Genomic DNA, 27,300 nt, shown 5'->3' with positions numbered 1-27,300 from the left:
ATATTAATCTTTCATGTGCATGAGGCCCATATAGAATCACAATGAATATGAAGATCATGTTAAAAGTTAGCTGGCAAAAACATAAATAGATTACATACCTGATGTCACTGAGCTGTCAAAGAGGCTACGGAACTATCTCCGTACGTTATCGCTAATTAAACTCAGCTGACTGGTGTTAGCGCATAGCCATAGTTGCTGTTAACATGCCTACTACAAGCGCTGGGAATCTAAACACTTCAACACCGACATAATGTAGCCTAATATTTTCAAAACTATTGCGTGTTATGGGGGAAGACATGACATTTCTTGAAGCATTTGGGAACACACTGAATTAACTGGAAAGTAGAGTCCCTGTTAGATTAGCTTGCTTGCAAATGCCGTTGTCCATGACCTGGAAGTTCTATGGCAAGCGGTTTTAACATACCTTATGGCAAACCGCCTACACTGGGTAAACTTGAAAGCAGAGCTTACCATTGTGTGTGCATCCATGGCAAGCTGTTTTAACATTTAAATGTATTATGCGTAGGAGCAATGAGATATTGATAGTAAATTGAATATAACAGTTCAATTTCATGTTCAAATGTGTCTTATCAATAAAAAAAAAAAGCAATTCATGCTTTAGACCATTTTAATTTAAAAACAAAGTACCGGTTCAGGCACCGTTTCGGCATCGGCACCGTTTTAAAAGTATCGATTTAGCACCGGTATCGGATAAAACCCAAACGATACCCAACCCTAAGTATAACAGATAAGGAAACATACAACAGACAAAAACAGTGCATAGTGCAAGACAGAAAGTGCATCAGTTATTCAACAATCTGACCGCCTGTGGAAAAAAAAAAAACTATTACTACAAGCCTATTTGCCTATTTTTATTTGCCTATCATTTTAATAAGTGGTTTTACTATACATTGAACCTCGCATTGTTATTCTTACAACTGCGGTCATTGTAATGCACGTAGGCTGCTTTGGATAAGGCCGTCTGCTAAATACCATAACCCTATTCATAAGCATAAGCCTGGCGCGCGGCGCGGCTGTGCGACTGTGCACAGACTCCAGGCTGCAGCAGGGAGGGCAGGGGGGAGAGGAGCCACTCCTGTGGGTGTCAGAGGAGAAGAGACTTATGGCCAATTATCAGAGGACCGCGCTAAAACGCCAACATAGGGCCAACAAAGGGCTTTGTGTGTGTAAGCCACTGTCGTCGGTGGCACACTGCAGGTGCAGGTGCCTGCGGGCACATTATCGCCGAGACACAATATAGCCGTGTAATGGATACGTAGGCTATTTGTTGGGACTGCACTACACAGCACAGCACAGCACAGCAGAGGCGAGGCAGGGAAGCAGGGTGTCCCTTCTTGTCTCGGTTTTCGAGACCGGATTGTGGATTCCAGGGGGACGCGTTTGGGAATCGTGCGGCAGAATTGGATCTGTAATGAAAGAGTCAGAAGTGTGCTCTTCTGTGTTGGTGGTCTAGACATGGCAGCCTGCAGAGAGAACGGTCTGCTCCTGTGTCTCATAAACACGTGCACAATTGTGCACGCACACACACACACACACACACACACACACACAAGCTCACACACAAGTGCAGGCTCTGCAGTGGCAAGTTGACAGTATTCTGTCACGCCCAGCCACCACTGCAACAAAGGGCTGCAACACGAACACACCCAACAGAGTCAACAGACACAGCAAGGACTGCGGCAGGTGCACACCTTAAGCGTTTCACACACACACACACAGCAATTTTCTCTTCCTGTAATCTCACTGGATAAGTGAATAAGCACATGACAAGGTAACAAAACCTAATCAACCTCCTACACTGGTTGAAAACTACTGTTTATTGAGAATCGTGCAGGGCAGTCAATGCAAGACTTTGCACATTGTGTACAAACTCTACAGTCCTCTTCTGTATTATAGTAGAACACGGACTGGACTGTTAATAAGCTCACTTACATAGTGGTGGTGTGGCGATAGTGTTTCTCTTCCTCTACCACCAATACATCAATCAGACACAAATCCTTATTTCTTTATCAACATTCAGAACTGGATGCAAATTTGGCGTGACCTCAAGTTTCTCAACAAGCAACATTTCCAATGAAGCCCCCCCCCCCCCCCCCAATCACGTTCATTATTAACAAGGTGCATCCACTGAATCACCTTCTCAAGCCTACGACTTTTCCCAAGATCCTTATACTGCACTATGTTACAAACGCCTCTTAGACTTCACTGAATACGACTACATATCTATGTGGAGGTTACACAAGACAGCTAGGACCTCACAGGTAAAAAGGAGTTTGTGTGTACGAGCACAGGAATGAGGGTGTGATAGAAACCATTAACATTTGAACCACCTGAGGGAGGAGAGACCTGGCATCTTGCCTCACTCTCTCAATTATAGACATATGGACTAGACTACTTTAAGGACTAGAGACCTGGCATCTCGCCTCACTCTCTCAATTATAGACATATGGACTAGACTACTTTAAAGGGACACCAGGCAACGTTTTCGTGTTAATTAATCATCTTCGTAAGTCGGTATATGGTTAAATGACTCATTACGGGGCTAATGAAGGCTCTCTCGCCCGCCCCTACTGCCTGTAGGAAGAATATCCCAATTGCAAGTTCGGTGTATCCTACCCGCCGACCGAAGCAGGATCAGTTTACAGCACAGAGGCAGGCTAACGAAACGCTAGAGATTGTTGCAAACATGTGTATAATGGCAGAGCCGGCGAAGAAGCAGTGAAAACCCTTGACGGAAGACGCAAAGAAAAGGAATAGAGCTTCAGACCGAGCGAGGGGGAGTTTGGTAGAGAAAAAGCATCAGGCTTGCCTGGTGTCCCTTTAAGGACTAGAGACCTGGCATCTCGCCTCACTCTCTCAATTATAGACATACTATACAGACTAGACTACTTTAAGGACTAGAGACCTGGCACCTCGCCTCACTCTCTCAATTCCTCACTCTCTAGACATACTATTAGGGATGTAACGATTACCGGTATAATGGTAAACCGCGATAAAAATGTTGACGATAACAATTACCATTTTAATTTCAAACATCATGATTATCATGGTTGATTACCGCGGTGTGGAAACCGTGTGTTTAATCCTTCCCAGCTTCATCCGAGCCTGCTTTTGACATACAGTAGGCCTGGTACAATGAAACAAAACTTGTACCCTACTGATTCTGTTGTCTAATTGATGGTTTTAACTAGGGCTGCACGATATATCTAAAATCTATCGTTATCGCGATATCAACGCTTGCGATGGACATACCGCAAAGATTACTTAATTTTCGATACATTTTGATACATTTTCTGTGCCGCGCGCATTCCATACAGTCTATGGTGTATTCACATTCTGAATGTCAACATATTTTACCAAACCGATGCTGTCATGCAGCCCTAGAAGCCCGTCCCCCACCAGTTTAGGTGTGTGGTGTTTTAGGTGTTGAAGCAGGAGCTAAGTCGTGATGGCTGAAGATAGCGAGTCAAGCGAGGTAGGCTACACTTAGGTGAAGAGGAATTGGTGACTAAAAGGAAAAACACGTCTGTTATATGGAAATATGTTGGTTTTATGAAGGCCGACTTATTACAAACACAGCGCCAAATGCGTCCTTCTCCACCGTGTTCAAATAAACAATTTCTTTCGTTGTTGTTATAGGATCAGAAGATAGCCTATCTGTCTTTCACTGTAAGGCTTGTATTTCATAATTTGCATTTAGCAAAAGCCCCAGACAGCAGCAGAGAGGTAATCAGGATTCGTTATTTGTAAAAGTTGTTTAGCCTACTTTGTTAGCCTGGACTGTGTGATCGCAGCCACTTACTTTCACTTTCCGCGGCATGCCGGTAGCCTAATAACGTGGGATGCGCAGCGTATGAGGTTACAGACTGGGATACTTAAGATTTTAGATGAGTGACCGCAGCGATATAGCTTAAGTACAGTAGCTTTTTTGCTAGGCCCAGCAAAGGCTGGCAAAATGTGGAATATTCCGCTGGTTGGTGCACAAGTATTCAGATTGGCTGTCTATCCGTCTTTTACGAGGATTTTATTGGAGCACATCTTCCACACAACTTCGATAGCCTAGTCAGTGGGTATCTTAGCTGTCCACCTAGGCTACATAGCCTAATATACTGCTCAAAAAATTAAAGGAACACTTACAGTTTTTCACAATTGTTAAAACCCATTTTTTGAAACCTTCCACCCTTCTCCAACTACATTCACAGAATGTCTGACAGTTCTTGCAAAATAAAACACTCACCTTAAAAGTTTTTCTTATGCTCAGAATCAAACAGTGTCAGCACCAATCCAGTGTATGATTGAAGTGTCCCCTTAATTTTTGAGCAGTATATTTTATATTGTTTATGTAGAAAATTATACATTTAATTCTGTAATTATACATTTACCCCCCCCCCCCCCCACCCTACAGTCTATGTTAGCAGCAAGTAGAATGGAGAAAAACATTAAATATTTAAATATCGCAAGTTATATCGTTATCGCAGTACTCAATAATGTTATCGCATTTCGCATGTTTTCCTAATATTGTGCAGCCCTAGTTTTAACTACGATTCGGATTAGGCTACACCTGATTTTAAAAGGCAGATTTTTTTCACCGCAAAATGTGCACTGTATCATGTAGCCACTCTGCGTCTTTTTATGTTCGCGTCCACATTAAATCCATTCCACTCACGTTATCAGGAGAATACAGTAGCCTAAAGTTTTATTTTGAATGCTTACTTTGGACTCACTCATTGCATCCAAATAACAGAAATAGCAAACTCCAAGTTATAAGTATACGTATATATACTCTTTTGATCCCGTGAGGGAAATCGCCTGAGACTTGAAGCACACACTAATCCCGGCCCAGTGAGCTGCCTGCATCAACAGCGGCGCTCGGGGAGCAGTGAGGGGTTAGGTGCCTTGCTCAAGGGCACTTCAGCCGTGCCTACTGGTCGGGGTTCGAACCGGCAACCCTCCGGTTACAGGTCCGAAGTGCTAACCAGTAGGCCACGGCTGCCCAATGGCAGGGTAAGTTAAGCTATAAGCACATAGCCAATTAAACATGAAGAAAAAAGTGAACGGGACACTTTTTGAAACTATTTCAGCTTGTGTAGGCCTATCAGTGCTTTCTGAACATATTGAACACACGTTTAGAAATACCGTGATAATTTTGGTCACTATAACCGTGAGGTTAAATTTTCATACCGTTACATCCCTACATGCTATACTATAGGACAAGGGCTAGCTCCTCAGACCTGGCATCTAACCTCACTCTCTCAATTATAGACATACTATAAGCACAAGGGCTAGCTCCTCAGACCTGGCATCTAGCCTCACTCTCTCAATTATAGACATACTATACGCACAAGGGCTAGCTCCTCAGCCTACAGTGCCATCAAACCTCACTACAGGAAGTAATAGGGTATGGCTTTCAGATAACCAAATTTCATTCTCAATTATAGCCCAACTCAGATCAATAAATTCTACTAATTCCTCAGTGGGCCACGAAGAAAGAAAAACATAGTTATCTCTACAAGCATCATTTCAGCCAATTAAGGATACTGCAGGTGAACTGTAATTGCATGAGGTTCACACTAAAATGTCTGTGTGAGGTAACTTTACACCAGGGGTCAAGCCTAACAAGTGTTGGAGAGGAGATGAGATGGGATCTCTTGGATCTCTCTCTTTCACACACACCACACGTGTCGGGCGGGCACACACACACACACACACACACACACACCTAGTGCATGCTCTCATGAGTCACACCATACACATTAAACCCAAAGCACAAAGGACAGCCTGTCAGCAGGCTGGTGCTCAAAGTTCAGGCAGGCAGCATTCCAGAGAAACGCAGCGCACAGTCAGTTTCATTTCTCCTGAGGCACAGTGAGAAAGATGGAGGGAGGGAGGGAGGGAGAGAGAGAGAGAGAGCGAGAGAGAGAAAGAGAGAGACTGCTCAAGGTGCTCACAAAGCAACACTGATAAGGTGCAATATAAAAGCTGTCAGTGAATCCCCTGCTGGAAAACAAATGACTTCATTTCAATGCTCTAGCACTCACAACAAGCAAACAGCTAAACAGACATAAACACACACCACATACCCACGCCAAGAAGACCGAGACAAATAAAAACACACAATACTAACCCTAACGTAAACGGAGGCACACACATTCACACACACCTACACACGCCTAATACACACACACAGATCCTTATTAGGCCCATAGGTCTCTGTTGTAATGGTGAGACAGTAGGGAGAGGAGGATAGGTTTCCATTCACAGCCCTGGCAGTGGGCTGGGTGCCTCTTGTGACCCAGTGCAACAGTGGCTCAGTTTCGTTTCTGGGTTAACACAACACGCGCCGGAAACGACTCGGCTCGCCAGCACAGCACAGCAAAGCAAAGGAGAGCACTGCCCAGCCAGCGGCCCTCTCACCAACCCAGAGACACACACACAGGGTAGGCAGGGGGATGGAGACCAGACACACACACACACATAGGGTGGGCAGGACACACACACACACACACACACACACACACACACACACACACACACACACACACACACACACACACACACACATTCCTGCTCTCTGCCTCACTATCCCTCCCTCACCATTTCACACACTCGCCTAGGCCTTTCTTGTCTCCCCCCCCCCCGTCTCATTTTGCTCTATCCCTCTCTCTCCCTCTCCCTCCATCTCTCTCCCTCTCTCTCGCTCTCTCTCCATCTCCCTCTATCTCTCCCTCTCTCTTGCTCTCTCTCCTTCCCTCCATCTCTCCCTCTCTGTCGCTCTCTCTCCATCTCCCTCCATCTCTCCCTCTCTCTCTCCCTCCCTCCATCTCCCTCCATCTCTCCCCCTTTCCCTCCATCTCTCCCTCTCCCTCCATCTCTCCCTCCATCTCTCCCTCTCCATCCATCTCTCCCTCTCCCTCCATCTCTCCCTCTCCCTCCATCTCTCCCTCGTAGCTTCAGGCACAGGAACATACAGATCCCTGGCTTCCCTTATCACATAATCCGCCTGCGCCTTCTTCATATGGAGATTATGTAATGCTGCACGGCACAGCACGGGCTGCCTGGACGCCTGTAGCCAATCCTCACACAGAGAGGAGGCTCTGTGTGTGTGTGTGTGTTAGGGGTGTGAATCTCTCATGTAAAAGATGATACGATTCACATCTAGATACATGGGCACGATTCGATACAAGAAAAGATACATGCTCATAAAAAACGATTTAGTACGATTCGATGCGATGCGATTCGATGCAATTCGATGCAGTTGAAGAATGGAATGCATTCTGAAAGATTTTTTATCATTTGCTTAAGGTGGACATTCATTTTATATTATCAATTATCATGGTCATGTCAATTAGGCAAAAACAAATGTGTGAATATGATTATCTAAACTGAGGTTTGTATCATATACTGTATTGAAATTAAAAAAGAATAGTCTACATTTCAGTTAAACACAGCAGCCAAACATTAAGGAAATCCCTTCATCAAACGTAAGGCTACTCTACATACTCTACTCTACATTTAGGAATGCTATAGTAAGTGTTTAATTTCGCGCTGGATTTTGAAAAACAAAAGAGTAAAAACTGTCAAAGAAACGACCGAGTGCGAGTTGTCATGTGCTTAAGTTGCAGTAGATGTATGGGTAATGAAGTCCTTTGACAACTTTGGGCAATGAATGTAGCCCAAAACAAACTGCATTACCCACAAATCCGTGCCACGTGTAGTTTCAAAAACGGAAGTGGGATGAACGCGCTGCTTGCAACGTAAATGAGAGTCTGAGCGACCAGAAAAGGTTGTGAACCGATTCATAACAAGTAAATCGATATAACGACCGGTTCATTTCAGTTGTATTCCGATACGGGGCTTCACGTATCGATGTAGCCGTATCTTACACGTTAAAAACGGATACCGATACGTATCGGTTAATCTTTACACCCCTAGTGTGTGTGTGTGTGTGTGTGTGAGGCTGAGAACAAAACGGGTTGGAGTCGTGCAGCAGGCAGCTTTCACAAACCAAAACACACAAACGCACGCACACACACGTGCAAGCAAACACACACACACACACTACTGGTGCGAAGCCCATGGTGCTGCTAAATAAACACCAGGACAACGCTGTGGTTTTGAAAGACTGGGTGTGGTGTTGGAGAGGAAAAGAAAAAAATCTGTCCATACCAAAAGAGGAGGATGAGGAGGAGGAAGAGAAAAAAAGAGGAAAACAAAACAAACACACCAGAGCCATCTGCTAGGTCAGCAGGAGGATGGTGTTTTCCAATAGCAGATCTGTGCTTATCAAGCCTGCAGATATGCTAAAGTGGGCAAAGGTGTCTGTGTGTGTCTGTGTGTGTGTGTGTGTGTGTGTGCGCGCGTGTGCATGTGCGTGTCTGTGTGTGTGTGTTCTAGTCTCATTACTAACTAATGGCAGGAGAAAGAAGGGGTTGTGTTGATGCTTACTTCTAGGAAAGTGGACTATGCAGTCCTGTAACCCACTCTGCCCCAGCATCCCCAACCTGCCTATAAATACTGCAGCAGGATCAGGGACCAAAATAACCCAGGGCCCAAGTTTCAGTCAGGAGCTTAAATGTTGCACACCAATCTGCAGTCAGACAACACGGCACATCCACACAGACACAACATACATGACAACACAAACACGTACGCACATACACACAAACAAGCACAGAGACCCGTACATGCACACACACACACACACACACACACACACACACACACACACACACACACACACACACACACACACACACACACACACACACACACACACACACACACACACACACACACACACACACACACACACACACACACACACACACACACACACACACACGCGCGCGCAGGCACGTACACACACACAAGCAGACACACGCAGGCACATATAAACACAAACAAGCAGACACACGCAGGCACATATAAACACAAAAACAAACACAACTGGAAAAGGTACGAGGTCTCAAGTTATGGTTTGGTCAGTACTAGACCAGATTCAGCAGGTCAGGTTGTTTTTTTTTTTTTTATTTGTTTGTTTACTAGAACGTGGTGAACGTGGCAACCACAAACCCACCTAAGGCAGGGCAGGCATAGATCTGAGTGGAATAGGCACAGGATGGGATGGCGTGCTGGTAACATGAAGTCACATGAGCAGGGGAGGGGGTGGGCCGGGAGAGAGGCGAGCAGAGCTACTTCCGCCTCAGTGCTCCCCATCTCCACAGCGAGTGGACCGTCCGCACAGCCCTCCTCACACGGTCAAGCAGCAAGTGGTTTTTTGACACTTAAGCCAAAGCTTTGACATAAACATCTGTCCGTCCACACACACACACACACACACACACACACACACACACACACACACACACACACACACACACACACACACACACACACACACACACACACACACACACACACACACACACACACACACACACACACACACACACACACACACACACACACACACACACACACACACACACACACACACACACACACACACACACACACACACACACGAGGCTGAGGTCTGAACCTTGTGTTTAGCGTAGCAATAAAAAGCTCCCAGCATTCCACAGGCTGAAAAAGACATGTTGGTTTTTTTTTTTCTTCTTTCTTTTTTCTATTTTTTAAAGCCCCAGAACACACGCATCTGCACAGTGCATCCTGAGCAAAAGGAAGACGGCAGGGTGTGTCAATCACTGTTATAACCACTCCACTCCACTACAAGGAAAAACTAATATGGCTCTGGAGAATGCTTGTCTACGACAGCAGAGACTCAATTACCACCAATAACTCATTTAAATCATTTGTGGCCATAAACTGGGCCCAAGTTGTTTTGGTGATCATCTACATTACTAATAACTGGAAGAATGCTAAAACTCATAAAATATACTTTGGCCTGTAGTGTGTCTCTCAAAAGAAATTATCTCTGTCCAGGCCTCATTACCTCACCATAATAGATGGGCCTTTTAAGCGGCTGGCAATAAACTTGCATCTATCAGCCACTTTACACCTGTTCAAACATTAACCAAATGAACATACCCAGGCTCTCTATGTTCTGTTCTCCATTTGAGATAACCTGATAATAACGACTGACTTCATTATACAGTAGAGGGAGGCTAAAACACTCACTGACTTGACTCTGTTCATTCCTCCTCCTTCCATCACACACACAGAAACACAAACACTCACACACATCCCACAGGAATGCTTTGGGGGTAACCTGAAGTTCAATCTTCTTCATGCTCCTATCCAGTGTTCCCTGGGTTCAAAGCCTTGTGCAGAGTGTTACTGGCTCTAACTGCTAGTGTCGCCCAGCTCATGTTCCTGCATAAAGGATGCTGGCAGGCTGTCCTCGTGCAAAGCCTTCACACCGCCAGAGCTAAGTATGCTGGACAATGACAGGACCTGACTGGGCGGAGAGGACTGTCACACTGATGCTAAAGGGCAATTCATGTAGAGAGAGACCGACACACACACACACACACACACACACACACACACACACACACACACACACACTACAACTGAGGTGCGTTCAAATTTGGCAGTGGTAAACAGTTTGTGGTGAACATGTTTTCTTTGAGCAGTTAAATTTGAACGATTTGGTGTTAACGTCCAGTTCCACTCTATGTTCGCGGAGAACTACCTCCTCAGACTGTTTGCAATTGTTCGCAAACGTTCGGAGAAAACTCAAGGCTAACGGAAAACTGTTTGCAAACGTTTGCAAATGTTCGCCTACGTTTGCACGTTTTACAAAACTGTGCCACTTCAATTAAGAAAGATGTAACTAAAGAACAACCAATATCAGGAGAGCTAATGTTAATGGGGGGGGGGGGGGGGGGGTTGGGGGGCAAGGAAACAAGAGGAAGATAAACAAAAGTTAGATGGAGGGCAAAAAAACAAACCATGCGCATGTTTGAAGTGTCAGTGGGTTTCCTTCTACCACTTGCTGCTAGGAGGGGCCTGCGTTTTTCACTACCATGTGCTTCCTCCCTCAACTGCCACTCTCACCTAACATCCCACACACTCACACTTTCTGAATTGTTGCCAAAGTCAACTGGACTAGTTGTGCCAACACACAGACACAGACACACACACAAACACTGACCCATGCTGAAAATCTCTGCGCCATTGGGCACTACAGTAGCCTATCGATCCATGAACCTCACCTACAGTCAGAAGCTGACTACTCAGAGAAACTCACTTACCCTCGCTGATCTGCTGCCGATAAAACCAATCTAACAGGATCTTTACCAGGAGCTGAAGACTGAACTCAATATCCGTGCTCATAGGTCATGACTTAACATTACAACTCTTAAGTTATATGGGGCTTACTAATGAACAATCTAAACCCCCACTTGTCAACAATTCTGACAACGGGATCTAAGGTCCAGTACATGTCTACAAAAACTAGAGGTTCCATCACAAAAGTGGTTGTTTTAAGTGAAGCACTGAAAAACAACTGTCTCAGTACAGTCATGAGGCAGCCATGTGCTCTTATGAGTAGAACCACCACAAAACCAACCCAAGCCTTCCCCCATCCTACAGAGGAAATCCCTCATCTTTCACAACACTGGAAGAAGCACAAGCAAGCCAGTAGAAGCAGAACTCCCTCACTCCCCCAGCAGCCGATTGGCTACTACGGCCTGTGACATCACAAAGCCACTGATCGGGTTTCTCGGGCTGAAAAGCCAGGCTGGGTTTGTTTTGAGGGAGAACAAGGCTGGGACATTGTCAGCGTGTGTGCAGCATGTAAACACCCTTTCTTTCTCCCACACGAGAGTCAAGGGGGGGCTGGTCACAGAGTAAGATGAACACCACATGGATATGCGCGTGCACAAGCACACATGCACGTGCATACACTACACAACTACTCAGAAAAACACAATCAAAGAGAAACATACACTGCCAGCGAACGACCAACCCTTGAAATCTTCATCACATTTTACAATTTTACAGTCTGCCTAGCACATGATGCCTTGGTGACTGTGTTCGATATGACATGTGAGCCAACAAGAAGAAACAGCCTTGTGTGACAAGGGAGCATTAGAATGCAAATTAGCCTCTGATTTCAAGTGCTTTGATAAAAGAAACGCAGAAAAAACGAGAAGCTGATGAATAGTAACAGCTCAAGATTTAAAAACCTGCGGGGTGTAGCCTACTGTATGTGCCATCTGAATGCCAATTCGTTCTCAGAAGAAATCTATATGTAAATTTGCACTGTTTCAGCACACATATGTTTAAAATGCAGCTCAGTCAACTTAATTCATCAAGAGTGACAACAGCCTAGTTGTGAATGTGATCTGGGCTGTGGAGCATAGGGGTTTGGAGGCATTAACAGTAATCACAAAGGAATGCACTTATATAAACACACTGTGCTTGAATCTTTCTATAAATGAGGATCAGTCCCTATCCTTAGACTTTGCTCAAGGCAGTGCAAGCCATATAGTAAATATAGTAATACAAAAAAGTATCTTAAACCTTACAAGCAAACTCCACTTAACCAACACCCCACCCACATGAACAAGACTTCTCAGTTCACAACTTAGGCTAACTGGTATGAACAGCAGTTTTAAAAGGGCAGGGAAGCAGCGTGCCTAACTGATAAGACTGTCAACTATTAATTTGTGTTAGATGACATCACCACAAACGTTTTAATTACAAAAGCATCCGAAGCATTTAATAAAGGTATAAGAGAAACCTAGTATTAGCTAAGTAAGATGAAAAGATGGGAAGTTAGTAGTTATAGTTATATTAGTGAAAATGCCATCTCATCCCTTTGCTACTCTGGTAGTTCAATTGTCTTTTTATCTAAAGAAAGAAAGAAAGTAGTGTTATCGGGTCCCAAATCACTTCAGAGACATTTCCTATTCCTATGTCATGACAATGTCATGCCAAATATGGTTAAAAACGAGTACTTGGCTAGTGAGCTACGTTGAAGTCACTGACCATTCGGTAACATTTCCAACATACTAGCCAAATAACGTTCACTAAGAATAATTATTGCACGCAGACTTACGAGAGGATAACACTACAGGGGATAGCACTAGCGTTTTGAAAATCACATAACGATATATTACACAGCAAGTGATGAGTTAGTTTTAACATCAGCAACAGCTGACATATGTGAAAGCTGTTGTAATGTTACACAGAATTGCAGCTATCCAAATTACTTTTAACAAAATGTGTATGTGGAGGAGTGGTTTCACAATCAACGTTAAATCTGTTAGATAATTAGATTAATTAATCTGCTCTACTCCTTGCTAGTTCTATACATATCAGTGGGTAGCTCCTGAAGTTAGGTGGAGTAGTTAACGAAAGCCCGTCGGATATCTGGTGGTTGAGGCTCGCTGGCAGATAACAGTAACGTTAGCAGGTTAATTTGTTAAGCAGTTCACTGATATTTCACTGACTCATATGTACCATCACCTGTACTATCACCAAATGTGTCTTTAAAAGCACTGGTGGTATTTCAAATAGTATCGAAATCTAATGTGTGTGTACCAGTTACCTGATGCACTTCTCCGGAATATTTAGCTTAAAGGCTAAGCTAACGTGATACATTAACTGCGCTAACTGTTATGTTGGCTGCATGTGAACTAGCTTGATAGCTCACGACAACTCACCCAATAATTCCCTCGGAGTAGTTCCTGGTTTTCCAAGGCGTACCCGTATAAACACAGCCATCAGTATCGTCTCCTCCAGATCCATTCAGCAAGAGACTCGTATTGAACCCAAACGTGCTTGCTTTGTTATCTCTTTTCCTCTTGTTACGGTGCCCCGCGACATCCCCTCTCCATACCCCAACCCCACTGGCCAGCACCCCTGGTCCGCCACCCCTCACGACAGATCGGTTGTTTTGGTTGTTGTTGGTTTCCAAAGGAATGAAGTCCCGTTGTTCCACGATATCGCTATCGACCCTTAAAGTAGACATCCCCTGATTCCTGGACTCGCTGCTGCCACTAACACCTGGGCCGATTGTGGTATTGGGAGTCCCGTTTTCGGTCGTGATCACGTTACTCGTAGCCCCGTTACTGTTCAATTTAGGACTAACGTTATGGCTTGACGTGCTAGCTCCTGTGCTATAGTTGTTATTGAAGTACAGATTTCCCAGACCTTGTGTTGTCTCCCAAATCTGCATCCACAAACTGTTAGCAGGTCCGCGCTGTTCTGGCTGAAACCAGGCAATTCTAGGATCCATAAATTGTACTGCAGGCACACTGCCCCCCGAGCAAGGCTCAGTTCGTGCTCAGTTAGCCAACCACAGTCAGTCAGCTAGCTAACTCACAAGCTCTGTGCTGAGGGCTAGCTAGCTAGCTAGCTTACTTTGCCTGATAGCCTGCTCGAAACAAATATATCCCTATAATACTAACAACCGGTTCCATTAAATTGAGAGTGGAAAATCATTCACAGCAGAGAAAAGTTGGTATTCCCTCCACACAATCGATGATTTGAAGATGATTAAAACTATGATCAGAGTTCAAAAAATGAAAACGAGCAGACAGAGAGAAACGTGCAACCATCGACAGTCGAAGCAACTCTGACCCTTTCACTGATCGCGAGTCCTCTCAATGGCGGACTACATGATGATGACACTGCGCAGACTCGCCTGGAGTGAAAAGGGATTTAAACAGCACCAGAGAATGTGACAGCACGAAGAAAGTTGTTGCGTTGTTACGCAAGAGCACAACAGTTCCTCTGTTACGTAACAATTACGGATTGATGAATGGTTGTGATTTTAAAACATTTGCAGGAAGTTCAGTGACTGAGGGTCTAAAGTTTCTGTCAGCAAATGTTGAAAGATGCCAACAAAACGAAAAGGCTTCTGCCTTAGCTGTTTAGGGCAATGGGTATAGTTGATCAATCTGTCAATGTGGCTGTTTCCTCGTTTGTAATTTGGCAATTTGTGTAAGGTCTAACGACTGTGGGAGGTCTGACTGCGAAGTTAAGGAAAAGAGCATGCCCTAGTGTAGATTTTGTGAACTTGAGGTAGCCTAAAAGGATAATGTTGACCAGACCAGTGGTTGACTGTGATGTCATATCTTCGTCCTAGGTTGAAGCTTCTCTGATGATCATGGTTATATTAGGGTTATGGGATTTGGCAGACGCTTTTGTCCAAAGCGACCTACAAATTAAAATAATAATAATAATAATAATAATAATAATAATAATAATAATCTTTATTTATATAGCACTTTTCAAAACAAAGTTACAAATAAAATACAAATAAAAGAATACAATAGTTAAAATGAACAGTGAGCCGTTTTAAAATGTTAGGCCTACATTAAGGGAAATAGCAATAATAAACAATAGCCTTGTCAATGCTCAATGATAGCCTATGAATAATATGCGAACCAGAACTAATACAGATATGTCAGACCTTCGCATTCCTTTATTCTATTTATTAAAATGTTAGGTTTAGCACTGGGCAATTCATTCCACCAACATGGAACCACTGAAGAAAAGAGTCTGGAATTAGACCCAGTTTTCATGACTGGTCGACACAACAGATGCTCACCAGAAGACGGCAGTGGGCGGTTGGGGTGGGGATGTAAGGCTTGATTATTCAATTAAAATAACTAGGAGCAGATCCAGTTAGTGGGCTGTATTTTGGGTCACCAGCGCATGGCGTAAAGTTCGTTATTCACCGGCGCGAAGTTGAATTCGTTATTTTGCACCTTTATTTTTTAAGCATTGCGCCCAGGGGTGTGGCAATTAACAACCTAGGGAGGGACCTGGCGCATTGTCTAAAAATCGCTATCATACACCACCTAAACCTGGTCAGAAGTCAATGGCGAGTTGTTCATATGCTATTTTAAGAGCGCATGTCAACAGTCATATTGGCAGGTGCACGCACCATCCTTCTATCATTCATGGATCCACACCAGCGCACGTCCATGCAAAGCATTACAAATTGCACGATTACAATGGTAAACATAATTAGAATAAAGATATTACGAAATACTGTACATCTCATGATGAGTAGTTATTCACCATCATTTGCAAAGTGATTAGGGGAGAGGCGAGAGACATGTATGGAGCACAGCTGAACCGAGGTGAAGTTAGTTTGATATTTGATATTCGGATATTCGACAGATATTCAAAAAAAAAAATATGCGGCCGGTTTCACCCCGTGTTTGCAGACAATGTACAAACAGATGACCTGTCTACTTGCTCCCAGCCGACCTTAGGGACCGTCTAAAAAGTACCTTCTGAATTACCTTCATAGTCTTTTTTGTCAATAGCTTTGACATCATGTGACCTAGTGACTCCAAACCAATTCAAAATAGTTATCCTATATGGGACTCATCAGACACACCTCTTTTTATAGAAACTATATGCACACAGTATTTTATATGAATATTTTAAAGAAAATACCTTATTTCCCATAAGGAATGGTCTCCTTTTTTTCAATACCTCCCAAGCCATGTGACCTAGTGACTCCAAACCAATGCAGAATAGTTATCCTATATGGGACTCATCGGGCACACCTCTTTTTATGGTCACGGTGTGCACACTGTATTTTATATGAATATTTTGTATAAAAAAAATACATTATTTCCTATATGAATGGTCCTCTTTTTTCAATACCTCCCAGGTCATGTGACCTAGTGACTCTAAACCAATGCAGAATAGTTATCCTATATGGGACTCATCGGGCACACCTCTTTTTATAGTCACTGTATGCACACTGTATTTTATATGAATATTTTAAAGAAAATACATTATTTACCATAAGAAACGGTCTCCTTTTTTTCAATACCTCCCAAGCCATGTGACCTAGTGACTCCAAACCAATGCAGAATAGTTATCCTATATGGGACTCATCGGGCACACCTCTTTTTATAGAAACTATATGCACACAGTATTTTATATGAATATTTTAAAGAAAATACCTTATTTCCCATAAGGAATGGTCTCCTTTTTTTCAATACCTCCCAAGCCATGTGACCTAGTGACTCCAAACCAATGCAGAATAGTTATCCTATATGGGACTCATCGGGCACACCTCTTTTTATGGTCACGGTGTGCACACTGTATTTTATATGAATATTTTGTAAAAAAAAATACATTATTTCCTATATGAATGGTCCTCTTTTTTCAATACCTCCCAAGTCATGTGACTTAGTGACTCCAAACCAATGCAGAATAGTTATCCTATATGGGACTCATCGGGCACACCTATTTTTATGATCACTGTATGCACACTGTATTTTACATTAATATTTTAAAGAAAATACATTATTTCATATAAGAAACAGTCTCCTTTTTTCAATACCTCCCAGGTCATGTGACCTTGTGACTCCAAACCAATGTAGAATTGTTATCCTATATGGGACTCATCAGACACACCTCTTTTTATGATCACTGTATGCACACTGTATTTTACATTAATATTTTAAAGAAAATACATTATTTCATATAAGAAACAGTCTCCTTTTTTCAATACCTCCCAGGTCATGTGACCTTGTGACTCCAAACCAATGTAGAATTGTTATCCTATATGGGACTCATCAGACACACCTCTTTTTATGATCACTATATGCACACTGTATTTTAAATTAATATTTTAAAGAAAATACATTATTTCATATAAGAAACAGTCTCCTTTTTTCAATACCTCCCAGGTCATGTGACCTTGTGACTCCAAACCAATGTAGAATTGTTATCCTATATGGGACTCATCAGACACACCTCTTTTTATGATCACTATATGCACAATCTATTTTATTTTAATATTTTAAAGAAAATACATTGTTTCCTATAAGGAATGGTCTCCTTTTTCAAGACCCCCCCCCCCCCCCCCCCCCCAAGGTGTCTGAAGTGACGTAGGGACACCAAACCAATGCAGAATATCCTTTATGGGACTAATCAGACACACCTCAAATTAATATAATTTTTGCACATACTATTTTATAGTACCCATTTGTTTCCTATGGAAACTTTCTATAAATAATCTGTTTTTTTTCTCAATACCTTCCATATAATAGTAGATGGCAAATAATTTTTCATATTGAATCTCTGATCTCTGTCTGATAAGTACCCCATAGCAGAACAGTTCTGTATTGATCTGTGTTGTCTAGGACCCTTCATATGGCAGCTATTGAGCAAAAAGCTGTTTTCCATAGGAAATAAATGTGATTCTTTAAAAAAATGTAAATATAATAGTTCATGCAAAATATTATTTCACATTGACGTGTGTCTGATTAGTATCACATAGCAGAACAGTTCTATGTTGATCTGTGATGTCTAGGACCCAGTATATTGAAGGTATTGAGCACAAAGCAGCTTCCAAAGCAGCTACAAATTGGTTTTCTTTAAGAAATTAATATAATATAGTATGTGCAAAAATCATATTAATTTGAGGTGTGTCTGATTAGTCCCATATAGGATAACTATTCTGCATTGGTTTGGAATAATAGGATAATTATTCTATATTGGTTTGGAAAAAGAAGACCATTCATGATGGCAAATAATGTATTTTCTTTAAAATATTCATATAAAATACAGTGTGCATAGATTGACTATAACTGTGTCTTATTAGTCCCACATAGGATAACTATTTTGCATTGGTTTGGAGTCACTAGGTCGCATGGCTTGGGAGGTATTGAAAAAAAGGAGACAGTTTCTTATGGTAAATAATGTATTTTCTTTAAAATATTCATATAAAATACAGTGTGCATACAGTGACTATAAAAAGAGGTGTGCCCGATGAGTCCCATATAGGATAACTATTCTGCATTGGTTTGGAGTCACTAAGTCACATGACTTGGGAGGTATTGAAAAAAGAGGACCATTCATATAGGAAATAATGTATTTTTTTTTACAAAATGTTCATATAAAATACAGTGTGCATACAGTGATAATAAAAAGAGGTGTGCCCGATGAGTCCCATATAGGATAACAATTCTGCATTGGTTTGGAGTCACTAGGTCACATGACCTGGGAGGTATTGAAAAAAAGGAGACAGTTTCTTATGGTAAATAATGTATTTTCTTTAAAATATTCATATAAAATACAGTGTGCATACAGTGACTATAAAAAGAGGTGTGCCCGATGAGTCCCATATAGGATAACTATTCTGCATTGGTTTGGAGTCACTAAGTCACATGACTTGGGAGGTATTGAAAAAAGAGGACCATTCATATAGGAAATAATGTATTTTTTTTTACAAAATGTTCATATAAAATACAGTGTGCATACAGTGATAATAAAAAGAGGTGTGCCCGATGAGTCCCATATAGGATAACAATTCTGCATTGGTTTGGAGTCACTAGGTCACATGACCTGGGAGGTATTGAAAAAAAGGAGACTGTTTCTTATATGAAATAATGTATTTTCTTTAAAATATTCATATAAAATACAGTGTGCATACAGTGACTATAAAAAGAGGTGTGCCCGATGAGTCCCATATAGGATAACTATTCTGCATTGGTTTGGAGTCACTAAGTCACATGACTTGGGAGGTATTGAAAAAAGAGGACCATTCATATAGGAAATAATGTATTTTTTTTTACAAAATGTTCATATAAAATACAGTGTGCATACAGTGATAATAAAAAGAGGTGTGCCCGATGAGTCCCATATAGGATAACAATTCTGCATTGGTTTGGAGTCACTAGGTCACATGACCTGGGAGGTATTGAAAAAAAGGAGACTGTTTCTTATATGAAATAATGTATTTTCTTTAAAATATTAATGTAAAATACAGTGTGCATACAGTGACCATAAAAAGAGGTGTGCCCGATGAGTCCCATATAGGATAACTATTCTGCATTGGTTTGGAGTCACTAGGTCACATGGCTTGGGAGGTATTGAAAAAAAGGAGACTGTTTCTTATGGTAAATAATGTATTTTCTTTAAAATATTCATATAAAATACAGTGTGCATACAGTGACTATAAAAAGAGGTGTGCCCGATGAGTCCCATATAGGATAACTATTCTGCATTGGTTTGGAGTCACTAAGTCACATGACTTGGGAGGTATTGAAAAAAAAAGGACCATTCATATAGGAAATAATGTATTTTTTTTTACAAAATGTTCATATAAAACACAGTGTGCATACAGTGATAATAAAAAGAGGTGTGCCCGATGAGTCCCATATAGGATAACAATTCTGCATTGGTTTGGAGTCACTAGGTCACATGACCTGGGAGGTATTGAAAAAAAGGAGACAGTTTCTTATGGTAAATAATGTATTTTCTTTAAAATATTCATATAAAATACAGTGTGCATACAGTGACTATAAAAAGAGGTGTGCCCGATGAGTCCCATATAGGATAACTATTCTGCATTGGTTTGGAGTCACTAAGTCACATGACTTGGGAGGTATTGAAAAAAGAGGACCATTCATATAGGAAATAATGTATTTTTTTTTACAAAATGTTCATATAAAATACAGTGTGCATACAGTGATAATAAAAAGAGGTGTGCCCGATGAGTCCCATATAGGATAACAATTCTGCATTGGTTTGGAGTCACTAGGTCACATGACCTGGGAGGTATTGAAAAAAAGGAGACTGTTTCTTATATGAAATAATGTATTTTCTTTAAAATATTAATGTAAAATACAGTGTGCATACAGTGACCATAAAAAGAGGTGTGCCCGATGAGTCCCATATAGGATAACTATTCTGCATTGGTTTGGAGTCACTAGGTCACATGGCTTGGGAGGTATTGAAAAAAAGGAGACTGTTTCTTATGGTAAATAATGTATTTTCTTTAAAATATTCATATAAAATACAGCGTGCATACAGTGACCATAAAAAGAGGTGTGCCCGATGAGTCCCATATAGGATAACTATTTTTAATTGGTTTGGAGTCACTAGGTCACATGATGTCAAAGGTATTGACAAAAAAGACTATGAAGGTAATTCAGAAGGTACTTTTTAGACGGTCCCTAAGGTCGCCTGGGAGCAAGTAGACAGGTCATCTGTTTGTACATTGTCTGCAAACACGGGGTGAAACCGGCCGCATAATTTTTTTTTTGAATATCTGTCGAATATCCGAATATCAAATATCAAACTAACTTCACCTCGGTCACAGCTGAAGACGCACTGTCACGAGATATAAGCAACTCCTCTGCAGGATAAATGTTGTTTTATTCAGTCATTTGAGCAACATTAGGGTAAGTGTTGCATTTTCCAGCCTATGTTTTCGATGGTAACCCATTGTCAGTCAATAGTGAAAGTAACTGCATATAACTGTCTTGTCGTTGACTGACTCCTTGGTGAAGTTAGTTTCACTTTGCCAATGAGTTCAAATAATAGACGAGTGCAAATGCGTGAAGGCTATGCTAGGCTTTAGTAAAGCATGGTTTAAGAATGACTATTCCATACGGTCTCGCAAGCAGCCTCCTTCAAATGCGCCGTTGAATGCCAAAATACCGATGCATTTATTTGACATATCGCGTGTTGCGCCGTTAAAGGGAATGACAGATGTCATTCTCATTGGTTTAAAATGATGTTACGCCCCAAACACACCCATATGACTGATTAAAAGACCTAGGAACACCTTGTTACGCCATGCGCTCCACTTTTGAGAACGAAACCCCTCCCAATGTGAACTGAACATCCTACTAAATTTGAATAGACTTTTGACGAGTGACGATGCACTTTAGGGGCTGTATTTTGGGTCACCAGCGCATGGCGTAATACTCGTTATTCACCCGCGGAAAGTTGAATTCGGTATTTTGCACGTTTATTTTTTAAGCATTGCGCCCAGGGGTGTGGCAATTAACAACCTAGGGAGGGGACTCGCGCATTGTCTAAAAATCGCTATCATACACCACCTAAACCTGGTCAGAAGTCAATGGCGAGTTGTTCATATGCTATTTTAAGAGCGCATGTCAACAGTCATATTGGCAGGTGCACGCACCATCCTTCTATCATTCATGAACGCTCACCAGCGCACGTCCATGCAAAGCATTAAATTGCACGATTACAATGGGAAACATAATTAGAATAAAGATATTACGAAATACTGTACATCTCATGATGAGTAGTTATTCACCATCATTTGCAAATTGGTAATGACGGTTAAAAGTGATTAGGGGAGAGGCGAGAGACACGTATGAATCACAGCTGAAGACGCACTGTCACGAGATATAAGCAAGTCCTCTGCAGGATAAATGTTGTTTTATTCAGTCATTTGAGCAACATTAGGGTAAGTGTTGCTTTTTCCAGCCTATTCCAGCCAGTTTTCGATGGTAACCCATTGTCAGTCAATAGTGAAAGTAACTGCATATAACTGTCTTGTCGTTGACTGACTCCTTGGTGAAGTTAGTTTCACTTTGCCAATGAGTTCAAATAATAGACGAGTGCAAATGCGTGAAGGCTATGCTAGGTTTTAGTAAAGCATGGTTTAAGAATGACTATTCCATACGGTCTCGCAAGCAGCCTCCTTCAAATGCGCCGTTGAATGCCAAAATACCGATGCATTTATTTGACATATTGCGCGTTGCGCCGTTAAAGGGAATGACAGATGTCATTCTCATTGGTTTAAAATGATGTTACGCCCCAAACACACCCATATGACTGATTAAAAGACCTAGGAACACCTTGTTACGCCATGCGCTCCACTTTTGAGAACGAAACCCCTCCCAATGTGAACTGGACATCCTACTAAATTTGAATAGACTTTTGACGAGTGACGATGCACTTTAGAATGTCATGATAGGGCCCTAGAATGTCATGATAGGGCCCAGTGTCCTATAGGGCAAAGTGAGAGATTTAAATTTAATTCTGGCTACTATAGGGAGCCAATGGAGAGTAACTAGGAGAGGAGTTGCATGTGTCATCTTTGGCTGATTGAAGACCAGGCGTGCACCAGCATTCTGAATCAGCTGTAATGATCTTGTTACACAAGCGGGTTAGCCAGTTAATAGTGAATTACAATAGTCCAGCTTAGAGATGACCATGGTCTGAACAAGAAGTTGTGTGGAATCTTGTGTCAGATAAGGTCTGATCTTCCTAATGTTGTAAAGCATAAACCGACATGATTTTGCAATAAGCTATATGCTCAGAGAAGTTAAGTCGGTCATCAATTACAACGCCCAAGTTTCGTGCCGATCTAGTTGGGGTCAGTGAAGTTGAGTCAAGCTGGATGTTAATCTGTTGGGGAATAGCTGTTTTAGCTGGAAACACCAAAAACTCTGTTTTTGAGAGATTAAGCTGAAGGTGCCAATCTTTCATCCAGGCTGAAATATCCTTAAGGCATGCAGAAATCCGGTGGGAAACACTAGAGTCATCAGGTGGGAAAGACAGGTAAAGTTGAGTGTCGTCTGCATAACAGTGATAGTCAAATCCATGGGAGCGAATGGTATCACCTAAGGAAGTGGTGTAAATAAAGAAAAGCAAGGGTCCCAATACTGATCCCTGAGGCACACCTGTGGTGAGGCATGAGACTTAGATACCTGTCCCTGCCAAGACACGTTGAAAGAACGCCTTTTAAGGTAAGATTCAAACCAGTCAAGAGCTTTTCCAGAAATTCCCAGTTCAGATAGTAGGAGAATGTCATGGTTAACAGTATCAAAGGCTGCAGATAAATCTAGTAGAATTAATACTGATGACTGAGCAGAGGACTTAGCTACTCTCAATGCCTCAGTCACAGACAGAAGAGCAGTTTCAGTAGAATGACCACTCTTGAAACCAGACTGCATAGGGTCTAGTAGATTATTCTGATGAAGAAAGTCACAAACTTGCTTGAAGACCACTTTCTCCAAAACCTTTGAAAGGAAGAAGGGAGACAGGCCTGTAGTTCTTCACCTCAGTTGGATTAAGTGTACCCATTAAAGACAGACAGACAGACAAACACACACACACACACACAAACTGGCTCACACTTATAGCCTACACCCTCACAGCTAGTCTGTCCTTGTAAAACTCTATTTTTGATAATTTGAGATAATTTATTAAAGATATTACAAATAGCAAAAAACAATGAAAAAACATGAATTAATGCATTGATTACTTACTTCAATAATGCATGAATGCATTACTTGCTTCATTAATGCATCGATTACTCAAATTGAATTATGTTTGTAGAAAATTCAGAGTTTGCCAATTGGCCTATAGCCTACCTCTGAAATGGTTATGTTGGTATGCTTTCACACAAAGGGAGCCACATGAATGATGAGTGAGACGAATGGTAAAATAACAGTGACTGACGCCACTCCAGCCATAGTTATTTTCAATAATTATCATGCATTTAACTGGAAATGAAGTTCTGGAAGTTCACACTGGCAGAGTCCTCTGCGCAGTGTTGCTGCTTTATACAAGACAGATTATCAAAGTCAAAGTCAAAGTCTGCTTTATTGTCAATTTCTTCACATGTCAAGACATACAAAGAGATCGAAATTAAGTTTCCCACTATCCCACGGTGGAGACAAGACATATTTTACCAATTAAGTCCACAGACAAACAACATTCAAGTAAACAATATAAAAAGTAAATAAGAAGGCACATACAATGAAGAAAAGAGCAGCAAAATTTGGGTTGAAATTGTGCAATTTTGCATACAGTAGACAGTCAATATAATAGTGCAAAAGTCAGGCCAATAAATGGCTGAGGTAGTTCTGTTTGACCTAAGTATGCAAGTGGCATAGTGGTGCAAGTTATGTAAGAGCAGCAGAAGTGTGTTCAGAAGTGTTTTCAGGACAACAGGACAACAACCACAAGTGGCAAAGTGTGCAAGTGTACAAGTGGAGTAGTGCAAGTGGAGTAGTGCAAGGCAGCCATTGTGGGTCCAAAGTCCAGGATGTTATGTAGCTGAGGGTGGAGCGGGGAGAGGGGGGAGAGAGTTCAGCATCCTAACAGCCTGGTGTATGAAGCTGTTGGTGAGTCTGGTGGTGCGCGAGCACATGCTTCTGTACCGCTTCCCAGAGGGCAGTAGATCAAACAAATTGTGAGCGGGTTGACTTGCATCACTCACAATTGTGGTCGCCTTGCGGGTGAGGTGGGTGGTGTAAATGTCCTTCAGGGAGGGGAGTGAAGCACCAATAATCCTTCCAGCTGTGTTCACTATGCGCTGCAGGGCTTTCCTGTTGTATTCAGTGCAGCTTCCGCCCCACACAGTGATACAGCTGGAGAGGATGCTCTCAATGGTGCCTCGGTAGAATGTGGTCATGATGGCTGGTGGAGCACTTGCTCGCCTGAGTTTCCGCAGGAAGTAGAGGCGGCGCTGAGCTTTCTTCGCCAGTGATGCAGTGTTGGTGGTCCAGTGGTCAGTGGCAGGTGTTGGGTGTGACCTCTTCGGAAGTCAACAACAATCTCCTTGGTCTTGCTGACGTTCAGCAGGAGGTTGTTGTCCCTGCACCACGGGGTCAGAAGGTCGACCTCCAACCTGTATTGAGTCTCGTCGCCCTTGGTGATGAGACCCACCAGAGTTGTGTCGTCAGCAAATTTCACTATGTGGTTGTTGCTTTAGGTTGCAGTGCAGTCATGCGTCAGCAGGGTGAAGAGCAGCGGACTGAGCACGCAGCCTTGGGGGGCCCCCGTGCTCAGTGTGATGCTGCTTGAGATATTGTTGCCAACACGTACTACTTGAGGCCTCTGACAGAGGAAGTCCAGTAGCCACTTGCAGAGGTAGGTACTGAGTCCCAGTTTGTCAAGTTTGCAGATGAGTTGTTGTGGTATTATGGTGTTGAATGCAGAACTGAAGTCTGTAAACAGCAATCTCACATATGAGTCTCTTTTTTCCAGGTGGGTGAGGGCTGGGTGGAGGGCAGAGCAGATTGCATCCTCTGTGGACCGTTTGGCTCGGTATGCAAACTGGAAGGGGTCCAGGGTGGGGGGGAGAATGGATTTGATGTGTGACATGACAAGCCGCTCAAAGCACTTCATGATGATGGGTGTCAGTGCCATGGGGCGGTAATCATTGAAGCAGGATGGAGCAGTTTTCTTCGGCACAGGTATGATGGTGGCAGCTTTGAAACATGATGGGACGATGGCTTATCAGTATGAGAATATATTGGTTTGGCCCATCTTGTTCAAAAGAAGCTATATACAACAACACAGTCTCCATGTTTACACAAGGCAATGTTCTAGAATGAAGAGGTCTGAAAATGTCATGCAGGACTAAGAAAAACATGTGCTTATGACATTCTGGACAGATTCTGCAAGAATTCAGTGCTGTGTCCTTTTGCTCCAAATGTCCATTTGAGAAGAGGTCTGTAAACCGCAGAGGATCCACTGTCATTGGCTCCAAGTGATTCACAGAGCTTGCCAAACTCACAACACTGTCATGGTAAAATAGCCTACTGGTTAGGAAGATACATGCTTTCCATTCCCCATGTGATATTTAACATATGTCGAATCAGGCAAAACATTGGATGTTTAATAACACAATCAGTCAAATCAACAGCAAAGCTGTCATATGCAGGTTGAAAATAAGTGATGACAGAAAATCTCAGGTGGTTGACACAACTGTCATGTGTTTGATCAACAAACAGTCCATGGTGACAGGTAGAATGTTAGGTAAAGGTTACAGTAACAATACACAATCTTGTATGCCCACGAATGTTAACCCATTCGCGCTGGATGCTGCATGACGCAACATTGACCCTCCCGCTGGATGCTGCATAGCGCAACATTGACCCTCCCGCTGGATGCTGCGTAGCGTTTCTAGGTGCTACAGAGGCTTAGATATTAAATTTTGGTAGACGTTGACAATTTTTAGTATGTTTTCAGAAAACCCTCAGGAAATAAGGTTATTTAGTCTAGAATGCCATAGGATTCTATAGGCGTTTTTAGCAGGCATTTTAAGAGTAAATGGGTTAATTTAGGCAGTATCACAGCCCTGGTCAAAAATAGATAACAGTGAATTATTTAAATGTCTAATGTGTTATTTTGACTATTCCGAATCCAATAACAAAAGGCTAAAAAACTAAATCAGAATGACTGATGATTAAAATCATAATCATAATAGTTTGTCAGCCAAACTTAGAAACTTGCTATTTGTTCACAAATTACATATAGCCTATACACAACAGAAGCTATCTGGCAACACATTCATAATTAAACTGTGATTAATTACTTGCAAAACTTTTTCTCATAAAACTAACATTTTATCTCACAATAATAACACAAATAATTGACATATTTTACAAATAATTTTGATGTAAACTATATAAATGGGCACAATATACTGTACATGCACAACTCGTTATTTACATCAAGACAAGTTCTGGTTGTCTTCAGCAGATAGTTGTGAGTGACAAGGTCTGTAGACTTAAGATAAGATAGAGCAAGTCAAATTTAGGGCTGGTA

General features: G+C 42.0%; 2 protein-coding genes across 2 annotated transcripts in view; one reads left to right on the top strand and one right to left on the bottom strand.

Moving 5' to 3' along the window:
* tent4b (terminal nucleotidyltransferase 4B) overlaps positions 1 to 14,626 on the bottom strand; it is a 28,879-nt gene extending 14,253 nt beyond the window's left edge. Inside the window, exon 1 of the mRNA XM_076286913.1 lies at positions 13,659 to 14,626. Within this exon, the coding sequence (XP_076143028.1) occupies positions 13,659 to 14,233 (575 nt within the window). The 5' untranslated portion in view covers positions 14,234 to 14,626. The remainder of the gene's footprint in view (positions 1 to 13,658) is intronic.
* brd7 (bromodomain containing 7) overlaps positions 1 to 27,300 on the top strand; it is a 135,532-nt gene that overhangs the window by 81,260 nt on the left and 26,972 nt on the right. The gene's annotated exons all lie outside the window — the stretch shown is intronic.

The sequence above is a fragment of the Alosa pseudoharengus genome, unplaced genomic scaffold, assembly GCF_046254945.1.
Source record: "Alosa pseudoharengus isolate Yale_2024_CS ecotype anadromous, Long Island Sound unplaced genomic scaffold, YU_APseudo_1.1 YU_APseudo_1.1_scf_16, whole genome shotgun sequence".
In the NCBI taxonomy this organism is placed as follows: domain Eukaryota; kingdom Metazoa; phylum Chordata; class Actinopteri; order Clupeiformes; family Clupeidae; genus Alosa; species Alosa pseudoharengus.
This window is presented reverse-complemented; position numbering and strand designations above follow the sequence as displayed.